Consider the following 17,428-nt stretch of genomic DNA (forward strand, 5'->3'; position numbering starts at 1 on the left):
TGCTCGCCCCTGTGTGGCCCCCCATGGCCCCTGCGGCAGCCAGCACCTACCTCCTCCCCGCCACGCGCGAGGAGCCCCTCAGCCTCCGAGCAGCAGGGGTGAGCCCCCGTGAACCGCCACCGCCTGACCTGGCCCCCTTGTAACACCGCGCCGGTACAGCCCACCGAGGGGTCTTTTTGCTCTGCAGCAACTTGGCTTTGCCGTGCCCCCACAAACACTTTCCACACCTAACTGTTTTCAAGCACCACTTAGCCAAGTTGCTGGTGTAAACCTGGGGGCCCCCGCCCCAGACTCCGGTGGTAATTTTAAGTGATTTCAACAAGGCCTTTACACCAAGCTCATCCTTGCACCGTTTTGGCTGCTACAGCTTCTGTTTCCTAACATGAGAGCATTTGCTCTGCCTGCCAGCAGCCTCCCGAGAGCCCTCGGGATCCACCTGTACGTCGGCAGGAGAACCTGCGTGTTCTCTCTGCCCTGCCTTCCCAGCCTCCCTCCTGGGCTTCGGGATTTCCAGCCTCCTGCTCCTTCAGCTGCTGAGGGAGGATGACCAAAAGAAGGCAGAGCTGCACATCTTTGCACAAGCACAGCTGTGAAATAATATAAACCTGTGCTTTTACTGGAGAAACGTGAGTCTAATTAATAAAGCTGCACTAGCTACCACACAGGAATGCTTGCTGAGCACCTGTAGGCATAAATAGGAATATAAACTTCCACAAATACAGCTCAAATCAGAAACAAATGGATTATTGTCTTTTACAAAGAGCTCTCCCAACCAGGAATACTCTCAGTGCTGCTGGAGGGCAGCGGGCTGTAACTCTATCAGCCCCTTCCCTGCCCAGCGAAACCCTCCCCGCGGTATGAGGCAGGTGCCACTGAATTATGAAAACTTGCTTTATTTCAGCCTCCCCGCTCAGCCCACAATCTGGAGGTTTGCAAAACATTTCCCCTGCAGGAGTTCTAAGAACGCCTTTCTCAGCCACCGTAATTAGCTGTTTACCCCCCAAACATCACTTTTTTGGCACAACTCTCACAATGACCTCACTCACTTTCCATGCAGGAAAATTTCATGTTTGGGAAATTGGATTATTGGAGGATTTACTTTTCTTTAACAGTGAAAGTGGCTCTCAGCCTGCTGAACAGCTGCGGCGAAGGGGCGGCAGGAGGAAGGCTGTGTTCTCGGCCGGACTCCTCCTCCAGCTCGGCAGCTTCTCCAGCTTCTCTGGGAGCCACCAGCAGGACCGGCCAGGCTGGGTCAGAGCAGCAGCTGGCGAGTCTTCTCATATGTCCCCAGGAAGATGAAGCCTCCCAGGCTGATAGCTGTCATCCGTGGGACAACACCTGCGAACAAGCTGAAGGCAAAGGAAAGGCGGTTTCAGAAGATGAGCAGAGAGCGGATGCTGCACGGCTGGCTGCAGGGGCTTCAGGAAACAAAGCCAAGAAAAATTCTCACTTGCTGTTTTCTTAAATCCCACCCCACTGCTCACTGACGGAACCTCTTTGGACTTCCCTAACAGAGTAGTCCCAAGCCTTGTGATTTTTAACCTCTCTCCATACTCCTCAGGTGCAGAAGCAGAGGTGCAGGAGGCTACGGGCCACACTGTGGAAAGAGCAGCTCAGACACATCTCCCCGAAGGGCTGCAGGCAGATGGGAAGCACCCCATCCTCCACAGCCCCCAGCCAGCCTCGGCAGGGAGACCCCCTCTCTGCCAGGAGCTCCCCCACTGCACAGACAGCCCTGCTCACCGCAGCGGCTCGTTCCCAACAACGTACAAGGGGGCGGGAGCAGGCACGGCCGCACATTCAGCCGCCACGATTTTTAGGTGCCTCATCCTAATAGTTCTTGGAAGTTAACAGGAAACTCGTGCAAAGCCAATTGCTCGAGACAACGAAGCTTATAGTTGGTTTAACAACCTCAGGATAGGCCAGAGTATCCTCCCGGAGGACTATAGGCTTCCTTCGCTGCAAGCAAGGATTAAACATTAGGCTCAAACCTGTTTGGCATCCCCCTGCTGATCTGTCACCTGCACGGCAAGAGCCCTTCACAGCACCATGTGGCTGAGCTCCGCAGGGATGCTGTCCTCAGCTTTTTTCAACCGCTGCATGTCCCCGCTCAGTGTCCCCATAGTGGGACAAGGCGTAATTCCCAGTGTCCCCTGGCTGCACAGGAGGTGCACACCCCCCAGGGCTACGCCGGAGCTCTCTGCTCCCTGCCTGGTATCGTGCTGCACTCGGGAAACCTCTGGCTGCAGTAACTCTGGTTTTTGTTGTAATGAGCTTTGCTAAGGAGCCTGGAGCACACAGGCAGATGGAAACATTTTATGGCTTTACTAGACAGCAATTGGGTCTATTACCATAATGACAGCTTTAAAACAGAGTAATTTGTACAAGGCATGTATGGACAGAGTGCTGATAGGGTAAATCCTACGGCGCAGCACCGCGCTCGGAACGCGCACCATCCTTCTCCTGCTGAATTAGGCAGCCCTCATTACAGAAGCAGGGGCAGACATTCATTTACAGAACAGCCCACTCGAGGCACAGCTATTACACAAACAGGGGCAGATAACTGAGTTAGACAGAAGCTGCATCCCTGGCAATCTCTATTACTAACCATCACTTCCAAGAATCCCAGCCTTGCTCCCCTCAGTTTCCTTTTCCCACCTGCTACCCGTGGGCTCCCTTCTGCAGGAGGGCAGAGCTGAACGGCTCCAGGGCTGCCCCGAACCTGGAGAGCTGAGCTCTTCTGTAGGCCTGATCCCAATTGGTCCGCACTGGGAGACACCTGCCCTCATCAGCAGATGAGATAAATGTGGTTTTTTTCTGCTGGCCCCACCAGAAATCACTCTGGTGAACTGCCTATTTGTATTTGCTATCTGTTTGCAGAGATTTCACCTGCCACTCCTCTCTCCCTGCCTAGACTTTTCCTTTTGCTTCAGCAGCTCTTCCTGGTGGGATCCAGCACCAAGGGCTGGAGGGCATCACCCCTGCCTTCTCATCAACAGCTGCAATAAACACACAGCATGTCAGTGACCGGCGAAGACCAAACACGGGCTTCCAGGTACAGACACGTGGTGCTCTCCACAGCCCTGTGAGGAACGGATTGGCAGGAGTCACATATCAGGAATCACGTTTAAATCCCAGAGTGAGGTCTGGCTGCAGGTGTTAAACCTGCATGGTGTGCCCTCCCCAACGATGTGCATACCCTTCGTTTCAGGGTTCCCAACCCAGCAATACACCTAGCCCCACAGTCCCAGCAGTACAGGTGACATTTTTCGGTGGCAACTCTGCAACCCAAAGCAAATCCTTTCTCAAAAGACTAGCAAATCCTTTCTCAAAAGACTAACCAAGACCCCTGAAGTTACCCTTTAGAAAAGGCACTGCAGGGTCTGGATACAGCACAGAAGGGCCAGCACTGACAAAGGACTGCGTGCACAGCCACAAAACCTCCATATTACGGTCCGGTCCAAAGAGGCGGCCCTGCTGAGAAGCACCGCTGTCATCTGACTACAGCTCCGCAGTGAGTCCACTCCTGCGGGCAGCTTGCGTTTCACACAGCAGCAAGCCCTGAGCACAGGGGCTGCTTTCACCACTTGCATTGGTGAGATCCGGCTCACGGAAAGCAGGGTGCTTCGCACCTGCCATGCCATCTCCACGCCAACTGGGAAGCTCATCCAAGGAATGGGACACCTGGTGCAAACCGACAGCTCTGTCCTCAGCTACACACAAGCTGGGACAAACCATCTCACCACATTTACCAGTCAAATAATCCTCGTCTTTCTCATCAATGAGTCGTGAAGCCTAATCCACAGCTTTCAAACACCACAACCTCCTCACATGAAAAGCAGTTGGACAAGATATAAATTTGCTTTCACATGAATGGCTCATCTAACCCACTGGCAAGAGTGAAGAGGTGCACAGATCTGCTCACCCCATCCCTCTCCTACCTCCTGCCACAGGCCTGGCTCTCCCCAGACAGAAAAGGATGTGAAATTTCTTGGCGTGAAGCAGAGGGATTTACTAGGTGCAGACCAGGAAGCTGAGCCCCGTGCTCTGGTTTTAATAAGGTGGCAATAAGCAATGCTTCTTTCTGCCCTCAGAATTCCTCCTCTTCAAGTATGAGATTTATTAGAGGAGCCATAAATCATTTCATGTTGCAACTGGCCAAAAAAGCCCGACACTTTTATTGTTTTTGATTAATAGATTTATAATTGGCAGCAGGCATGGCAGCCTCTGCGTTTATTTTTCCCAAGACTTTCTTCCTTTTCCTTGCAGCTGACGCAGCTTGGCCTCCTTTACATGTTACTTTTTCTCCAGATCACTTATTGTTTTGATTTCAATTGAATCATGTTCCCTTTGGTCCTAGTGCACGGGTACTATCTTTAGGCAGAGTTTAATTTTGGGTGTTTAGAAAAGGGCACTGCTGAAACACCCTGAGAAGAACACAAACATAGATTTCTGTTTTCTGCTGTTGGCTGGGAAAGGGGGAGGTTTCCCCAGCCAAATCCATGCCTCTTCACACCCTTCAGAGCTCAACTGTCATCAGCAGCAAACCTGGCCTCACTTCTCCCAGTCCCTTTCTAAACATGCCCTGGAGTTCACCAAGCCACGTAGGACCCAAAACTCATCCATGGCCGCATCACCTCATCACCTCCAAGAGCAAACCTGAGACAACCCATCTCCGAGTGCTGCCGGGGGGGCACAGCTGGGCGTCTTCCTGGAACTGGTGTTCAGGAACTTCCTGCAATTTGTTTTGAATTATTTCCCACATGTGTAGAAAGAGGCTTGAACTTTTATTAGCTGGGCGAGCAGAGATCAGATGTTAAGAGAAAACTGTCTCCCGCAAAGCTGCAATGTGCATGCTGCTTTGAGCAACAGTTTACAAGTGTTAGAACAGCACCCTGAAAGTATCGGCCACATCAAGCAGATTAAAAACCTATGAGAAATTCCAGCAAAAAGCCTCAAGTAAAGCTTCCAAAAAACCCTCTGTTTCTCTTCCAGGCCAAGAGCAGGTGGGACACAAGCCCTACCAAAGGAAGCACAGGCTGAACCTCATGGACTGGAGGAGTTATTTAAGACATATATTCACTATGAGTGGCCAATAACTGGTATGAGTCATGCACTCAACGAGGGCAAGGTAGCATAAATGAAGCAGGTGTCTGTAAAAATCAATAATAATTTATAAGCTCGTAACACCTCAAAACATTCTACAACTGCTAGCAGAGGCCTTTGTGTTCGCAACACTGCTCCAAGGTCAAAAGAGCAATTCTCTGTCTCAGGACCAAGTAAAGTAAGCAGTTAAGAGACTGGATCAACATCACCCAGACTTCCACAGCTGGTCAGAAGAAAGCCCAGAACATTTCTACGCTCCAGCCACAGCAGGAAAGTCACTGGAAAGCCACTCTGCAGGTGCTCAGACTTAATCTTTGCACCCAGTCTGCCTCAGAAAACTTACATTTTTGCAACAACTGCTTCACTGGAGAAATCCCAACGGGCATGTGCTCAAGCCCAGACCTGACAGGAGGCTCAAAGGACAGGTCAGGGAGCACACGGCTCTCTTCCTTCTGCTTCAGCTTGTCCCTGCTGCTGGCACCTGCATCGTCTGCTCCCATCACACTTGGCAGTAAGATCAGTGAATATAAAGGAACCGGGGAGACATCGCTGGTGTTTTCAAATTGGTAGGAAATTGCCAGGAGGAGGAAAAGACTGTCCATAAGGGACACACAGAGGGCTCCTATGTTGGCCTTTCCTGAAATCTCAGGAGGGGCAATTCACACACCTCAAGACGAAACTGTGGTACCCGTTGCTACAAGATGTGCATGCCTGAAGTTTAAATGGATGCAAACACAAATGCACACATTCACGGAGCAAAGCAGGTTATGAAACATGAAACCATCCTTGCCTCCGAAGCCTGGAGCTAAGCTTAGAGATTGTACCATGGATATTCTCCCAAAAACGCCCCGTTTCTCTGCTCTCCCCTGGACATTGCTCTCAGCCAGTACTAAGGTAATGACATGAGACCTCCCTGGAGGGACTTGTTCTTAGCTACCTGACAGCTGCTCCCTTGCCACATGTACAGAAATTAGAAGTCTTTTCTGTATGACAGCGTTTAAATATAAGCAGACCATCCTCCCTCTCCCACTCCCCAATACACACACAACACCTGAAATGTAGCACATCCTTACCCCGGCAGGCCTTGTGTCCTCCAGATGCCACCAAGGGCAGCCAGAACATTCCCACTAGCGTTGCTGGAACCAGCCTGCACCACAGAAAGAGAGAGAGAAAGCGATGGCAGAGAGGTTTGGTTATTTACTGAGCTCCCTGTTCCTAGTTAGTGCTACATTACAGGAATTACAGACACCCTAACGACCTCCTTACCCCAGGCACAGACAAAAGCGCCTTGTCTCCAGGAATGAGGCAGAGGGCAGAAAGGGAAACAGAGGCACAGAAGAACAAAACAGTCACTCCAAGGTCACAGAGCTGGTTAGATCAGAACTGGGTATCCAGTCCCTTCTGCACTACACTCAGCTCTTATGTCCAGCAGCTGACACTAGAGCAAGATGTTAATAAAAAGACACTCTCTAAGCACTCAACAAGTGACTTTGCTACTTATGCAAGAGGACAGCATCCTTTAGATTTACTTTAAAAAACAACACGAGCAGTGTATTGCACGTGAAGATTGCCTTGAGTGCAAAACAGAAGACGAACAGCAGGACTACAGATAATTAAATTACATGTGTAATCTAGTTAGTGTGAGATGACTAATATAAAGATGCTGTTAAAGAGGCTGTAATATAGAGATGTTGAGGTCTCGGAACACCTCCAAGCACCATCATTCCCTTACCAATGCTGACCTGGTTGCTCAGGACAGCAGCAGACGTAAATGAAACCCAGTTCTTAGTTCTACCATCCACACTACCCAAAAGCAAAGAAGCTGCAGCAGGTGCAACACCCAGCAATGAGAGATACACAACACAGCAACATGGCAAGCACAGATGTGCATGACTCAGCTGGGGAGGGGCATGTCACCAACAAGAAACACCCCCGCGCTGAGGGACGTGAGCAATAGGGTAAAAGCTCCACACAGAAATACCAGGATGCCTGACCTTTGCCAACACAACTCTTTTCAGGGCAGGGAAAGGCTTTAGGAACATCCACCCGCTGGGGGCTTTTTTTAGGTGTGGGGCTGCTTAGCTCTGCTCTGGGTCAGCAAGATGACGATGGGAACACTAGACTTACTGACAATTTAACTACTTACTAAACTTACTGGTCTTATAAGCAAACTTCCTTCTGCCCTGGCTGGCAGACGTAAGCCATCAGTATCTCTATGACATAAAATTTTAGGACAGAAAATCCAGTGCCAACCCCCTCCTCAGAAAAGATACGCACCCACACGCTCAAGCCCAACAATTATCGAAACAACAGAGGAATAAATCCCCGATGGGCAGTTTAACTTTGGTGCATGAGACTCTGGAAGTCTAGCACACACACATGCTCTTCTCAGACAGCTCCTTTGGGAAAGGACCTGAAGAGCAATTCAAGCAAAGGAATACAACAATCTCATTAGTTCTGCATGCAGTACCTGTTTACATCTAAGCCTTCAAGGACAAGCGCAGAAATCGTTATTAAGGGGTGCTGGATTTCATTCTGTAATGACCATACAGAAACTCTGGAACTACCCGAGCCATTCACCTGCATGTCTCCTGGCCTCCTTCACTCTTACCTTTGCCAACATAATTCTCGTCTTCGCTACATCAAGAGGTGTGGTGACTGCAGCTGCAAATCCACCTGAGCAAATTAAAATACCAAACACAAGTGAGACATTGTTGGGTGAATACGAATGCCACACTGCCTAGAATTCCCATGGCTGTGGTCAACACTGCTCCATTATTAATGCCTGCGGCATGTTTCCTCAGTCAGAGTCCAGGTACGTTTGTTGAAGGTCTGTACACAGAGTGTTTCATTCCTGTGTATTGACTTAAGCAAACAACTCCACACTAGTTAACTGTAAATCCAAACATCTCAGTTGAGATTGCTATCCTTTTGTTTTGGACTCTGTACACATATGAACATATGAAGGCCGTAAGGATAACAGATTCTGCTTCCAACACCTACAGACAAGTTTGAAAGGAAGGATTTGCTTACTCATTCGCAGAGATGGGAAAATAAGCTAATCACACTGTGTTCTGCCTTGAGAATTAAGTCTGACCATTTAAATGCTAGAATGATAGAAAGAGAAGAAAGATGCTCTGCATCTGAAACACACACGCTTCAGGGGCAAAGCTATCTGCAAGTTTTGGACAGACTGGATCTGGACTTCAACTGCTAGACCTGGGACTCAAGCAAAAAAGACAAGCCAATGTTTGGGGCAGGGCTCATCTCTAATGAACAAAATCAGTTCCATTTTGGGTAACAACAATGTGAAGCTGCCCAAGGGTCTCTGGAAATTGTCAGAAGTCTGCTGCCACGAGGGCCATCTTCCCCACACGGGCATCTTTATTGTCTCTAATCACTCCCAAACCTCGCTCTTGGAGCTCATTACTTTCACTTGGAGCAGCCAGCTCAGCTGTGGCTTTCCTCCTGAAAGCCAGAAATCTTCAGCTTATCCATCTGCATGTCTCACCCACAAATGCGTGTGTGTCTGTCTCCATATTTTAACCCTGTGGCTACAGCCTGGCCTCTTGTGCTATCTAGGGACCAGCTTTGCTGCTTTTTCTCCCAGGATCTTATTCCCTTTGCCTTATTTCCCCATCCTAAAATTAACTCTAATCTCTCCTCCCCCCATTCATTTCAACAAGTAATTTACACTGAGGAAGAGCCAAAGTAAAGAAAACTTTTAAAATGCAGGAGCAGTCCAGAAGTGAGTGAAGAAAGAAAAGGGAAGATGGGGGGAAGAAAAGAGAGACAGACTTGTTCAGAAACCTTTTTCTTCTTCATCCTGCTTTTCTTCTCTGGAGCTAGTATAAATCCTGTATCTGCTAAAGCAGGGAACAAAGTGACTCCAAAGACTAAAGCCTACACAGTACCCTGGGAATAAACTAAAAATAATCTATTTTCTGTTCCAAGTTTTATGGAATGTAGAAAAATTGATCTCTCTTTCCTTGGGATGGGAGAAGGGAAAAGCATTTCTTCTAAAATCTGTAAAGCAATGAAAAAATCCATCTTTCCTGCTGGCTCAAGTTTATACCTGCATCTCTCTCTCTCTCAATCACCTTAGCTTTAACATATTAAAACCTTGTTTTATGTCAGAAAGGAGGCTGGCCAGCTGGCACCCTATCAGTTAATTAAGGAATGTCCCATGACAGTTCAGGAGATGCACTAAGGCACATGTGCAGTCCCCTGGATCTCAAACCAGAACTAGCAGGCAAGCCAAGTTAGCGAGCAGCCCCAGCTGCCTGGTTTAGGAGCCACTCCTGCTCATGTAAGGTTGGCCCATCTGGGTCACTCTGCCAGAACTCTCTAGCAGTGATACCTCGCTAAAAAGCAGAAAAATGGTTTGTATTCAAGAAGCCAAAGCAGAAACTATGAGCAAATTAAACTAAATTCCAGCCTTTTCTTGGACCTCCTTTAAGGTCAAAAATCTTTTTTATTGTAAGCCAGTTTTTGAGTAAGTGACCCAAAGGCTTTGAGAGAATGGTCTGGATAGAAACTTTGGTACTCATGTCAGCAATGTATTTTTAGAACAGTAAAAATAATCTCCATGGAAAATAGTGGCTTTACAAGTCTGGATGGAGAAGCCCTTCCTTTGCCCACAGAGCAAGAAAAATTTAGCAGTGAACCACATGGTTGTCAGGCCTGTATCAAGCAAAAAATCTCAATGCATCACTCAGCTATAGAGCTGACGGTAACACTTCAGTCAGGCTAACTTATTTCCCTTATCAGATCCTGGTAATTTTTCAATGCATTTGTTCCTAACCGTTTCTTATTGGCAGAAGCTTCAACGTTGGCTGATAGAGTGATTAGAACACACACAATTTATCCTGATAACATGTTCCCAAATTCTTATCTGAAAGGTTTAATCAAGGCTGATTGGTTTTCATTTTTTCCCCAGCTAACTGGATCTTTCAAGACTCTTGTTATTAACATTTCAATGTTCCTCCTTCCATCACTGGGAAGTATTTGGTACAGATTTACCAATCAATTTAGAACGACAACAGCAACAATGAAATGCTTCATAAGCACAACAAGCAGCAGGACAGCAGCTAAATTAAATGCAAGTTTGCGTATGCCTGACAAGAACACAAGACTAAAGCCAGCGTTTGTTGGGAACCACATTTCATTTAAGGCAGTGAGTCTGACAAAATGAATTTGCTCCGGCTTTAACTCTAAACGTCCAAGGTGATTTTAGAGTGACCTCTTCAACACTGGTTACATAGATAACCAAGACCAGGCTACAGTGCTGGCGAGGTACTGCTCAGTCCCACCTACTTTAGCTGGGTAAAACAACTTTAAAAGTGACTGTATTTAATAATCAGATTAACACAACAGATACAAACTGATACAGCCAGAGTCTACTCATTCAAAATAGGAGAGCTATGCGCGGCACTAATACACACCAAGGCCCAACAGATCTTTTAACTCACTTCTTCAGTCTATTCCTGTTGTCATGGAATTCTCCAAGAGCTGCCACGTAGGGCTGGAGCCTGCTCAACCAGTCAGCAACCAAGAAAAGTAGGTATGAAAGCATCAGGTGGGCAAGAAAGGCCCAGACACATCCAGCCTTAACACCCCTAATCATTCCGGTTTCTCTGCAGAGTTGCCAGAGAAAAAGGCACCTTAGCAGGCAGTCTGTGCCCAGACAGACAGGCTCACCAGCTCACTCTGGATGAGGCTTTCTCCCTTGCCCGAGAAGGATCTGGTGATGACTTGGGCTCAGCAAGTAGGCACAAAGAAGGACTTTCACATGAGGAAGGCTCTTGACTTGTTAATACTTCTAGCAGAGTGACAAACTCCTCTATTAGGAAAATAAAACTTCACGCAGTAGCGGAAAATTCATCACCAGTCTCCCAAGAAGACACAATGGACGCCATATTCACACATCAGCTAAGCAGCTAAACTTTACCAAGCTCAGGATGTTAAACAGAAAATCCTTCCGCTACTCACGCTTTCCCAGTGACCAGTTCTTGATGGAAGTGCTAGTGGCAGGCGTCTGCAGAGAATGACCTACCTTGATTTGACAATAAGAATAAAAAGTCTTGAAGACTTAAGATATTCCCCCAGGTTCCTGCTAGCATTTCCTACTCTTTTTAGCTGTCATATGCAAATAAAAATTGAGAAGTATCAGAACAGAGTGAAATAACTTCACCTGAGAACAACAGACAACCCTAGGTCCTTGAAGTAAGGTGGCTGCCTGCAGGATTTGCTGCTGCTGCTGCTTTAGGAAAATGTTTCACGGGTTCTTTGACACACTCCTCAAATAAGGTCCTATTGAAGGAAGGAAGACAAGTTCTTCTGCAGTCCCTGTATCTTCCTTTTCTGTACCATTTTACCTTCTGGTCACCCTTTCCAAAGGAACCAGGGAGGCCTTCTAGCCATCACAGAGGCTCTGTCCTGATTCTGTGTTTCTGTCACGTGGCCAGACCCCCGACACTTTCTTCTGCAACACCAGCCCAGTTCAATATAGGTCAAGCTCATTTCAAGAGATAGGAACTTGTGCTTGATTAATGTCCTTGTTTGAACTAGGCCAACTTAGGAAAATTAAAAAATCCAAGCTGAGCCGTATTATTGCCTTTCTTCATTACTGTTTTCTGTACTGACATCTGAATATAACCCAGGACTGATTCAGGATTGAATCCCAAATCCAGACTGAAAAACTGAGTCACACAGGTCCAACACTAAACCTCACAGAATCCTCTTACACTGACTTATTTCCAAGTTCACAAACGGTCTTTTTCAGAACTCTTCAAACAATCAGTTCCTTGTTTTGTTGCTGTTTTGAAACTTTTATTTTATTGATACTATACTGATTTTTTTATTTTTTTTTTTAAGAGGAAGTTCATTCTGGCCCTTTATCACTGTGGGAACACCTGCCAATGGTAGAGCAAAGTTACCCAAGAACCTCTTCGGATTTAAGCAGAAATACCAAGAGGCAGAGCACTGCTCCTCCAGCGATTTAACCAGCTCAGGGTTAGAAGCATGGTCCAAGCAGGGAAATCTTGAAAACTACTCAAAAATTTATTCAGAGCTATAGAGTTAAAGAGGCTTTTAGACACGGTGTGTAATCTTGTCAAAGCCGATAAGATCAAAACAAAAGTGACAGGAAGCCTTCACTGTTAATGTGCAAAAAGCTCTCGTTAGTCCTTTGTTATGCACAAGACTTGCACCTCCATTCTCAGTGACTCTGTCACCACAGAGCATTAATGATTAATGTTCAGGCACTTTTTTTTTTTTTTTTTTTTTTTACAGTAGGGAGTAAGAAGGCGCCTTTAACAGAGGCAATTTTCAATCACACTAAATGGACACTCAGGTTCTCTGACAAGCTGGACATCGCCTCACTGCTCCAGGGCAGTACTTTGCTCTCCCAACAGTCAATACCTGATAGTAAGATTTCCTTGCCACTGGCCCACTTCCACGGAGGACACATAAAACCCACCCAGAAGCTCTTCTGGGACAGCCTGCCCTGGTACAGTGCAGGGCTAGGGTGCAGTGGTCCAGCCAGGCAGCCTAAGCCCAGAGAAGACTCAAGCATGGAGTGCCACCACAACCATGCCTGGGCTGCCCACAGCATGGGGACACGCTTCCCCCCTCTGCCTCCAGCCTGCCAAAGCCTGTGCCCCAATCTGGGCTGGCATCCAAACAGCTCTGACATGAGGCAAGGTTTGGTTCAAACTCAGCCTTCGGCTTAGAATATCATGTAGATCTACCCTTGGGTTCCTCCCCACCGGCTGCGCAGATACCACCTTCTCTCACTCCCCGACTGCTTCAAACATCTCCCCTAGCTGAGACACCAGAGATGATGACAAAGCTGGACAAGGCCTCCAGGGATTAAATTATTAACAGATGAGACAGAAAGGATTCCAAATCTCTGATATTTATGCTATGCCTATTACGTTTCTATAAAAAGCCCATGGATTGCATACATACATCTTACACATGTGCGCTCAACAAGGAGGAGTCAGGCCTCTCACAGCACTCTGGCTGAAATTGCTGCCATTTCACAGGCACTGGGGATGGAATTCAATATATTGTTGCTCTTTGTTCTGTCTTCGCCAAATAATCTATTATGATTTAGCTAGGAACTAACCATTGCACACAGACACACACATATATGTGTGTGCGCCATAAAGGGAAGCCAAACAGGACTTTTCTTTCAGTTTGTTTCAGCTTATTACCCTTCCCCTCAGGACCTCTAACATATTTTTAGAAAGTATTGAATTCAAGCAAAGAGCACAGGAGAAAAGCATGTCTGTGATTTCACCATCCCACTACTACCATGGTGGCATTTGACAGCACCTCTGTGTTTAAAGATTCTTCTTTGGATAATTTTCTCCTTTTAAGGTGTATAACATGATGATTTTAAAACACTCGGATGCACGCATCCATCTTATTTTATTCACAAGGTATGGGTGAGATTCCGATTTGATTTTATTTTTTTGTTTTGGGGTGGAAAGAAAGGAATAAAGAGTTTGGTCTGTTTTTTCTTCCCTTGTTTGAAGCTATATGTAGGTAGGTAATGATTTTTAACCATGGAATCCATTTTTCACAAAGCAGGAAATTATTTTTCAACTGCCTCCATTCAGCAAGACTAAATATTTTCAGCGAAATAGAATGGATGCAGTACCAGACTAGATCAATACAGGGCCTGCCTGTTACGTGTCTGCAGAGGGAGGCAATGGAGACTGATGGGGAAGGTTGTGACCCAAAAAGAGTTGAACCTCAAGAGTTTTGAAGCAGATCTTCAAAGGACACAGAAGAAAGGAAGTTTAAAATACTGCTGGTGAAAAGGGAATTTCAGGGAGACAAAGAACAGAGAAGGAAAACCTGGCTGGAGGAAGGGAAGCTGGAAAGATAACTCAAGAGAATATTTATCATCACCAACTACAACACAATCTACAAAACAGGACTCAGGCTCTGCAAAGATTTGTGCTTGGGGAAGCCTCATTTGAGCCTATGAGGACAATGAGGCTGAAACGTCTCATCTGCCACCACCATGGACCTGGAAGCCTGTGCTGCTCCAGGACCTGGTGTCTCCTCTAGCACAGCGTCAGGTCTCCCCAGCATCTGCCAAAGGGCAGTGAACTGTTCACACATAGCCGTGCCTCTGGAAGCTCCTTCTGCATTATTTCTGCTAGAAAGCAAGCAGACAGTACTGAACCCCCATCAAAAAGTAGCAAGCCCAAGCACAACTGGTCAGAATCAAGACATACAGAGAAGGCACTGGAGGTACTGGGTTAGATTTCCAATTCAGGCACCAAATTGGACTCCAGGAAATTACTCCGCAAGGCCTTGGGTAAATCAGATAACCTTTCTAGTTCTCTGAACGTGCCTGAACACAGTTTTTGTATCAATCTGACTGTAAAAAAATCAACAGCGCTAAATTAATGATCCCCTATCACACCTGCAGACGTACAGATTGAATTTTAAAGCATTTTTAGTCTGATAGCTTGTTTTGTTTCAAAACAAAAATGAAAGATGTGCTTCAGCTGGTCTGATTTTGTTTGCACTGATTTGATAAAGTCAGTGTAAAATCCAACAGCAGATCAAATTTTAAGCAAAATAAAATTCCCTTTCACATAAACATAGAAAATACAGCTGGACAAGACCACAACAGATCATCTAAAATATCCCCCTTTGCCCCAAAATGGAATCATTCTACCTAAACCATTCCCTCACAGCTGACATGCCCGATCTACTAAACTGTGTGCAGCTACAGTCATGCTCCCTTCTCTCAGACACAGTTATAGTGCCCATCAAAATGAAGCCTCAGTCTCTGCTGGAATTCTGCTGCTATTTATACTTCAATTCCCCTAACAGAACTTATTTAAAAAAAAAAATTGCATACGATGTAATGGCTCTGATTTTGTAAATCATCAAAGAACAAGCTTTGCTTTTGATAATCTCTATTTCAAGAAATGCTATAATTTCTCTTTAAACAGGACTTATTTTTTCCACACATTCTGTTACTGGTTTGGAATCTCAAAATGTAATTTACCTCCTTGGGGAAAAGCTCTGACTATCCATCTCTTAACTACTAATCTGTTTTTTCTATTAGGACAGTTGAGTCTCTCCTCCCTCAAACTTGTCAGCTATACTGATGAGTCATTAATTGATTTTTTCTTTCTCCTCAACACCCCCCCCCCCCCCCCCCCAACTACAGTAGGCTAAAATCAAACAAGAAGCCTACTGAAAAATTCAATTAACTTCTGGCTTGTTTGGTAATAAATAGTGCAGTATTGTATTCTGCCACTCTTTATTCCTGTTCTAGTGTCTGGAGATTGCCCAGATGTTTCGTCCTCCTTTTCTTTTTTTTTTGCTAAGGACGGAAGGCTTTTGCCTCCAGGCTGTGCAGTGCTAGCCTCTGCTCTCCTGACTCTAGTTAATCTACATGGCTGTCAGAGCTGTCACATGAATGGTGAATCATGGCCTCTCACTGCAATCGCTTCAGCCCCTGGGGAAGTGCTCAGAGCAGACAGCTGCACAAACCCCCACCCAAGCAAAGTTTCTCCTGGACGAGGATTTTACAAATCAACTTTGAAATAATCGTAAAGCCTGACTGACAGGCCCCTGGTTTTTAAATAACAGAAATTTGTCAAAAACAAATTGGTTGTCTTTCAAACAGACACCCTGTTCGAGTCTTTTTTTTTCCCTTCTCTTTCCTTTGCTGACTTTCCTATTTCCAAACAACAACTGGATCCGTTTTCTTCTAAACAAACTTAAATTACAAAGGAATGTTGTTCTGCTATACTTAATAGATTTGCACATTTTTCCCTTTCTTCTTTAGTCTTTCCCAGTATAACATATAATCCTTTGCACCTGCAAAAGCTCCACAGACTGCTGACTGCCAAGAATCCACCACGTGACCCTGCTTCCATGACCAGAGATCCTGTGTTTAAAGAGAAAGGAAAATAAAAAGTTATTAAATGTTTGAATCTATCTGATCCCCATGTGAGTTAACTCTGAGGATGGGAACTTAAGTGAAAAGCTATTTTTGTGGCATTTTTCAGTGATGTAATAAGTGATTTTTCCCAAGGAACTTGTGTACTTGAACAAGCAGATGGAGTGAGAAAGACGTCTGGAACTGAGGAGGGCTTGAAGCAAATTGCTTTCAGGGATTTCATATGTATGTATTTAAGCCTGTGGCCATGCAACTTTGCAAATATTTTGTGAATTTATTTTATTTTTGGCAGATAAAACAGTGCAAAGCAAAACACTGAGCAGGGGGGCGGCATGCAAGAACCAATATCCGTTCAGCCCAGATGTACCAAACACTCCCATTTAAAATGAACAGTCCCCAGCACAGCGAGATAGAAGTCCTGTTTGCCCCCCTACATTTCTTAAACAAACCCTTCCTTCCCCTTGCACTCCCAAAAAAACCCCATCGTTAAGAAATTACTCTTATCACTCCCATTATACCCCAAAGCAGGTGTGTCTGTTTTTCCCTTGGCTTCATTAGGGACCACACACCCTTCTCCTCTCCACTGCTCCCACACACCATGCTCCAGTCCATTAACTCACAGCATCATTTAAACACGCGCACTTAAAAACACCAACAAGAACAGTGCCTTCCAAAAACCACCTATCAAGAACCATGTCAAACAGTTTGATGAGTCCAATCAGTATCAGCAAGAAAGGCCAATGCGTGCTGGGATGGTTTTTATTATGCCAGTTACGGTTACTTTGTTGTCTCCTCCTCTCCGCTCCATCCTTTCCCATCTCCTGAAATGCTTAACATGGGAAGTCCTCTGGAGGAGAGGTTTATGATGTGAGGATCAGGGCTGAGCAAAAAGGAATGGGATCCATGGCCCTTCTGACGCCTACTGCAGAGAAATCAGTAATTTCATTTTATAGCTGTGGCACTATCTCATTCTTTTCAGAACTGTATTACTTCTATACTATAAATTTTTTTTAAAAGCAACCCGATAGCTGTGCTAGGCTGAGATACTGTTCCTGGGCTCCTGGTCTGCAATACAGCCACTTTCCACTGGGGCATGAGACGTCGTTTCCCTCATTTGCTGACTCTCCATTTAACACACTGTCCTTGTGACTTGCTTCATCCAACTTGGCTGGTGGTTATATTTCAGTTGAGTGTTTTAAAAATCAAACTGTTCAAGCAACAATGGCCAGCCACAATGTTGTTTGGTATCCTGCCATAGCTAAATAGCTGCAGCTCTGCTGTACGAAAGCACTAAAAGGATTACAGTCTCTTTAACACTAGCCATTCTTTTCCTGGTGTTTTCAGCATGTGCTTCTATTGTGCTGTCACCCACAGCAGAAG

The 17,428-nt window shown here is 45.9% G+C and overlaps 1 protein-coding gene across 5 annotated transcripts in view; it reads right to left on the reverse strand.

The window, feature by feature from the left end:
• Positions 1-877: 877 nt before the first annotated feature.
• SLC25A26 (solute carrier family 25 member 26) overlaps positions 878-17,428 on the reverse strand; it is an 88,968-nt gene continuing 72,417 nt past the window's right edge. For all 5 annotated transcript variants that reach the window (XM_056334346.1, XM_056334344.1, XM_056334343.1 and 2 more), the window contains 4 exons: positions 15,967-16,036; positions 7,718-7,782; positions 6,180-6,253; positions 878-1,349 (listed from right to left, as the gene is read on the reverse strand). In XM_056334346.1, coding sequence (XP_056190321.1) covers positions 1,253-1,349; positions 6,180-6,253; positions 7,718-7,782; positions 15,967-16,036 — 306 coding nt within the window. In that variant the 3' untranslated portion in view covers positions 878-1,252. The remainder of the gene's footprint in view (positions 1,350-6,179; positions 6,254-7,717; positions 7,783-15,966; positions 16,037-17,428) is intronic.

Source organism: Falco biarmicus, chromosome 4 (genome assembly GCF_023638135.1).
Source record: "Falco biarmicus isolate bFalBia1 chromosome 4, bFalBia1.pri, whole genome shotgun sequence".
NCBI classification, from domain to species: Eukaryota; Metazoa; Chordata; class Aves; order Falconiformes; family Falconidae; genus Falco; species Falco biarmicus.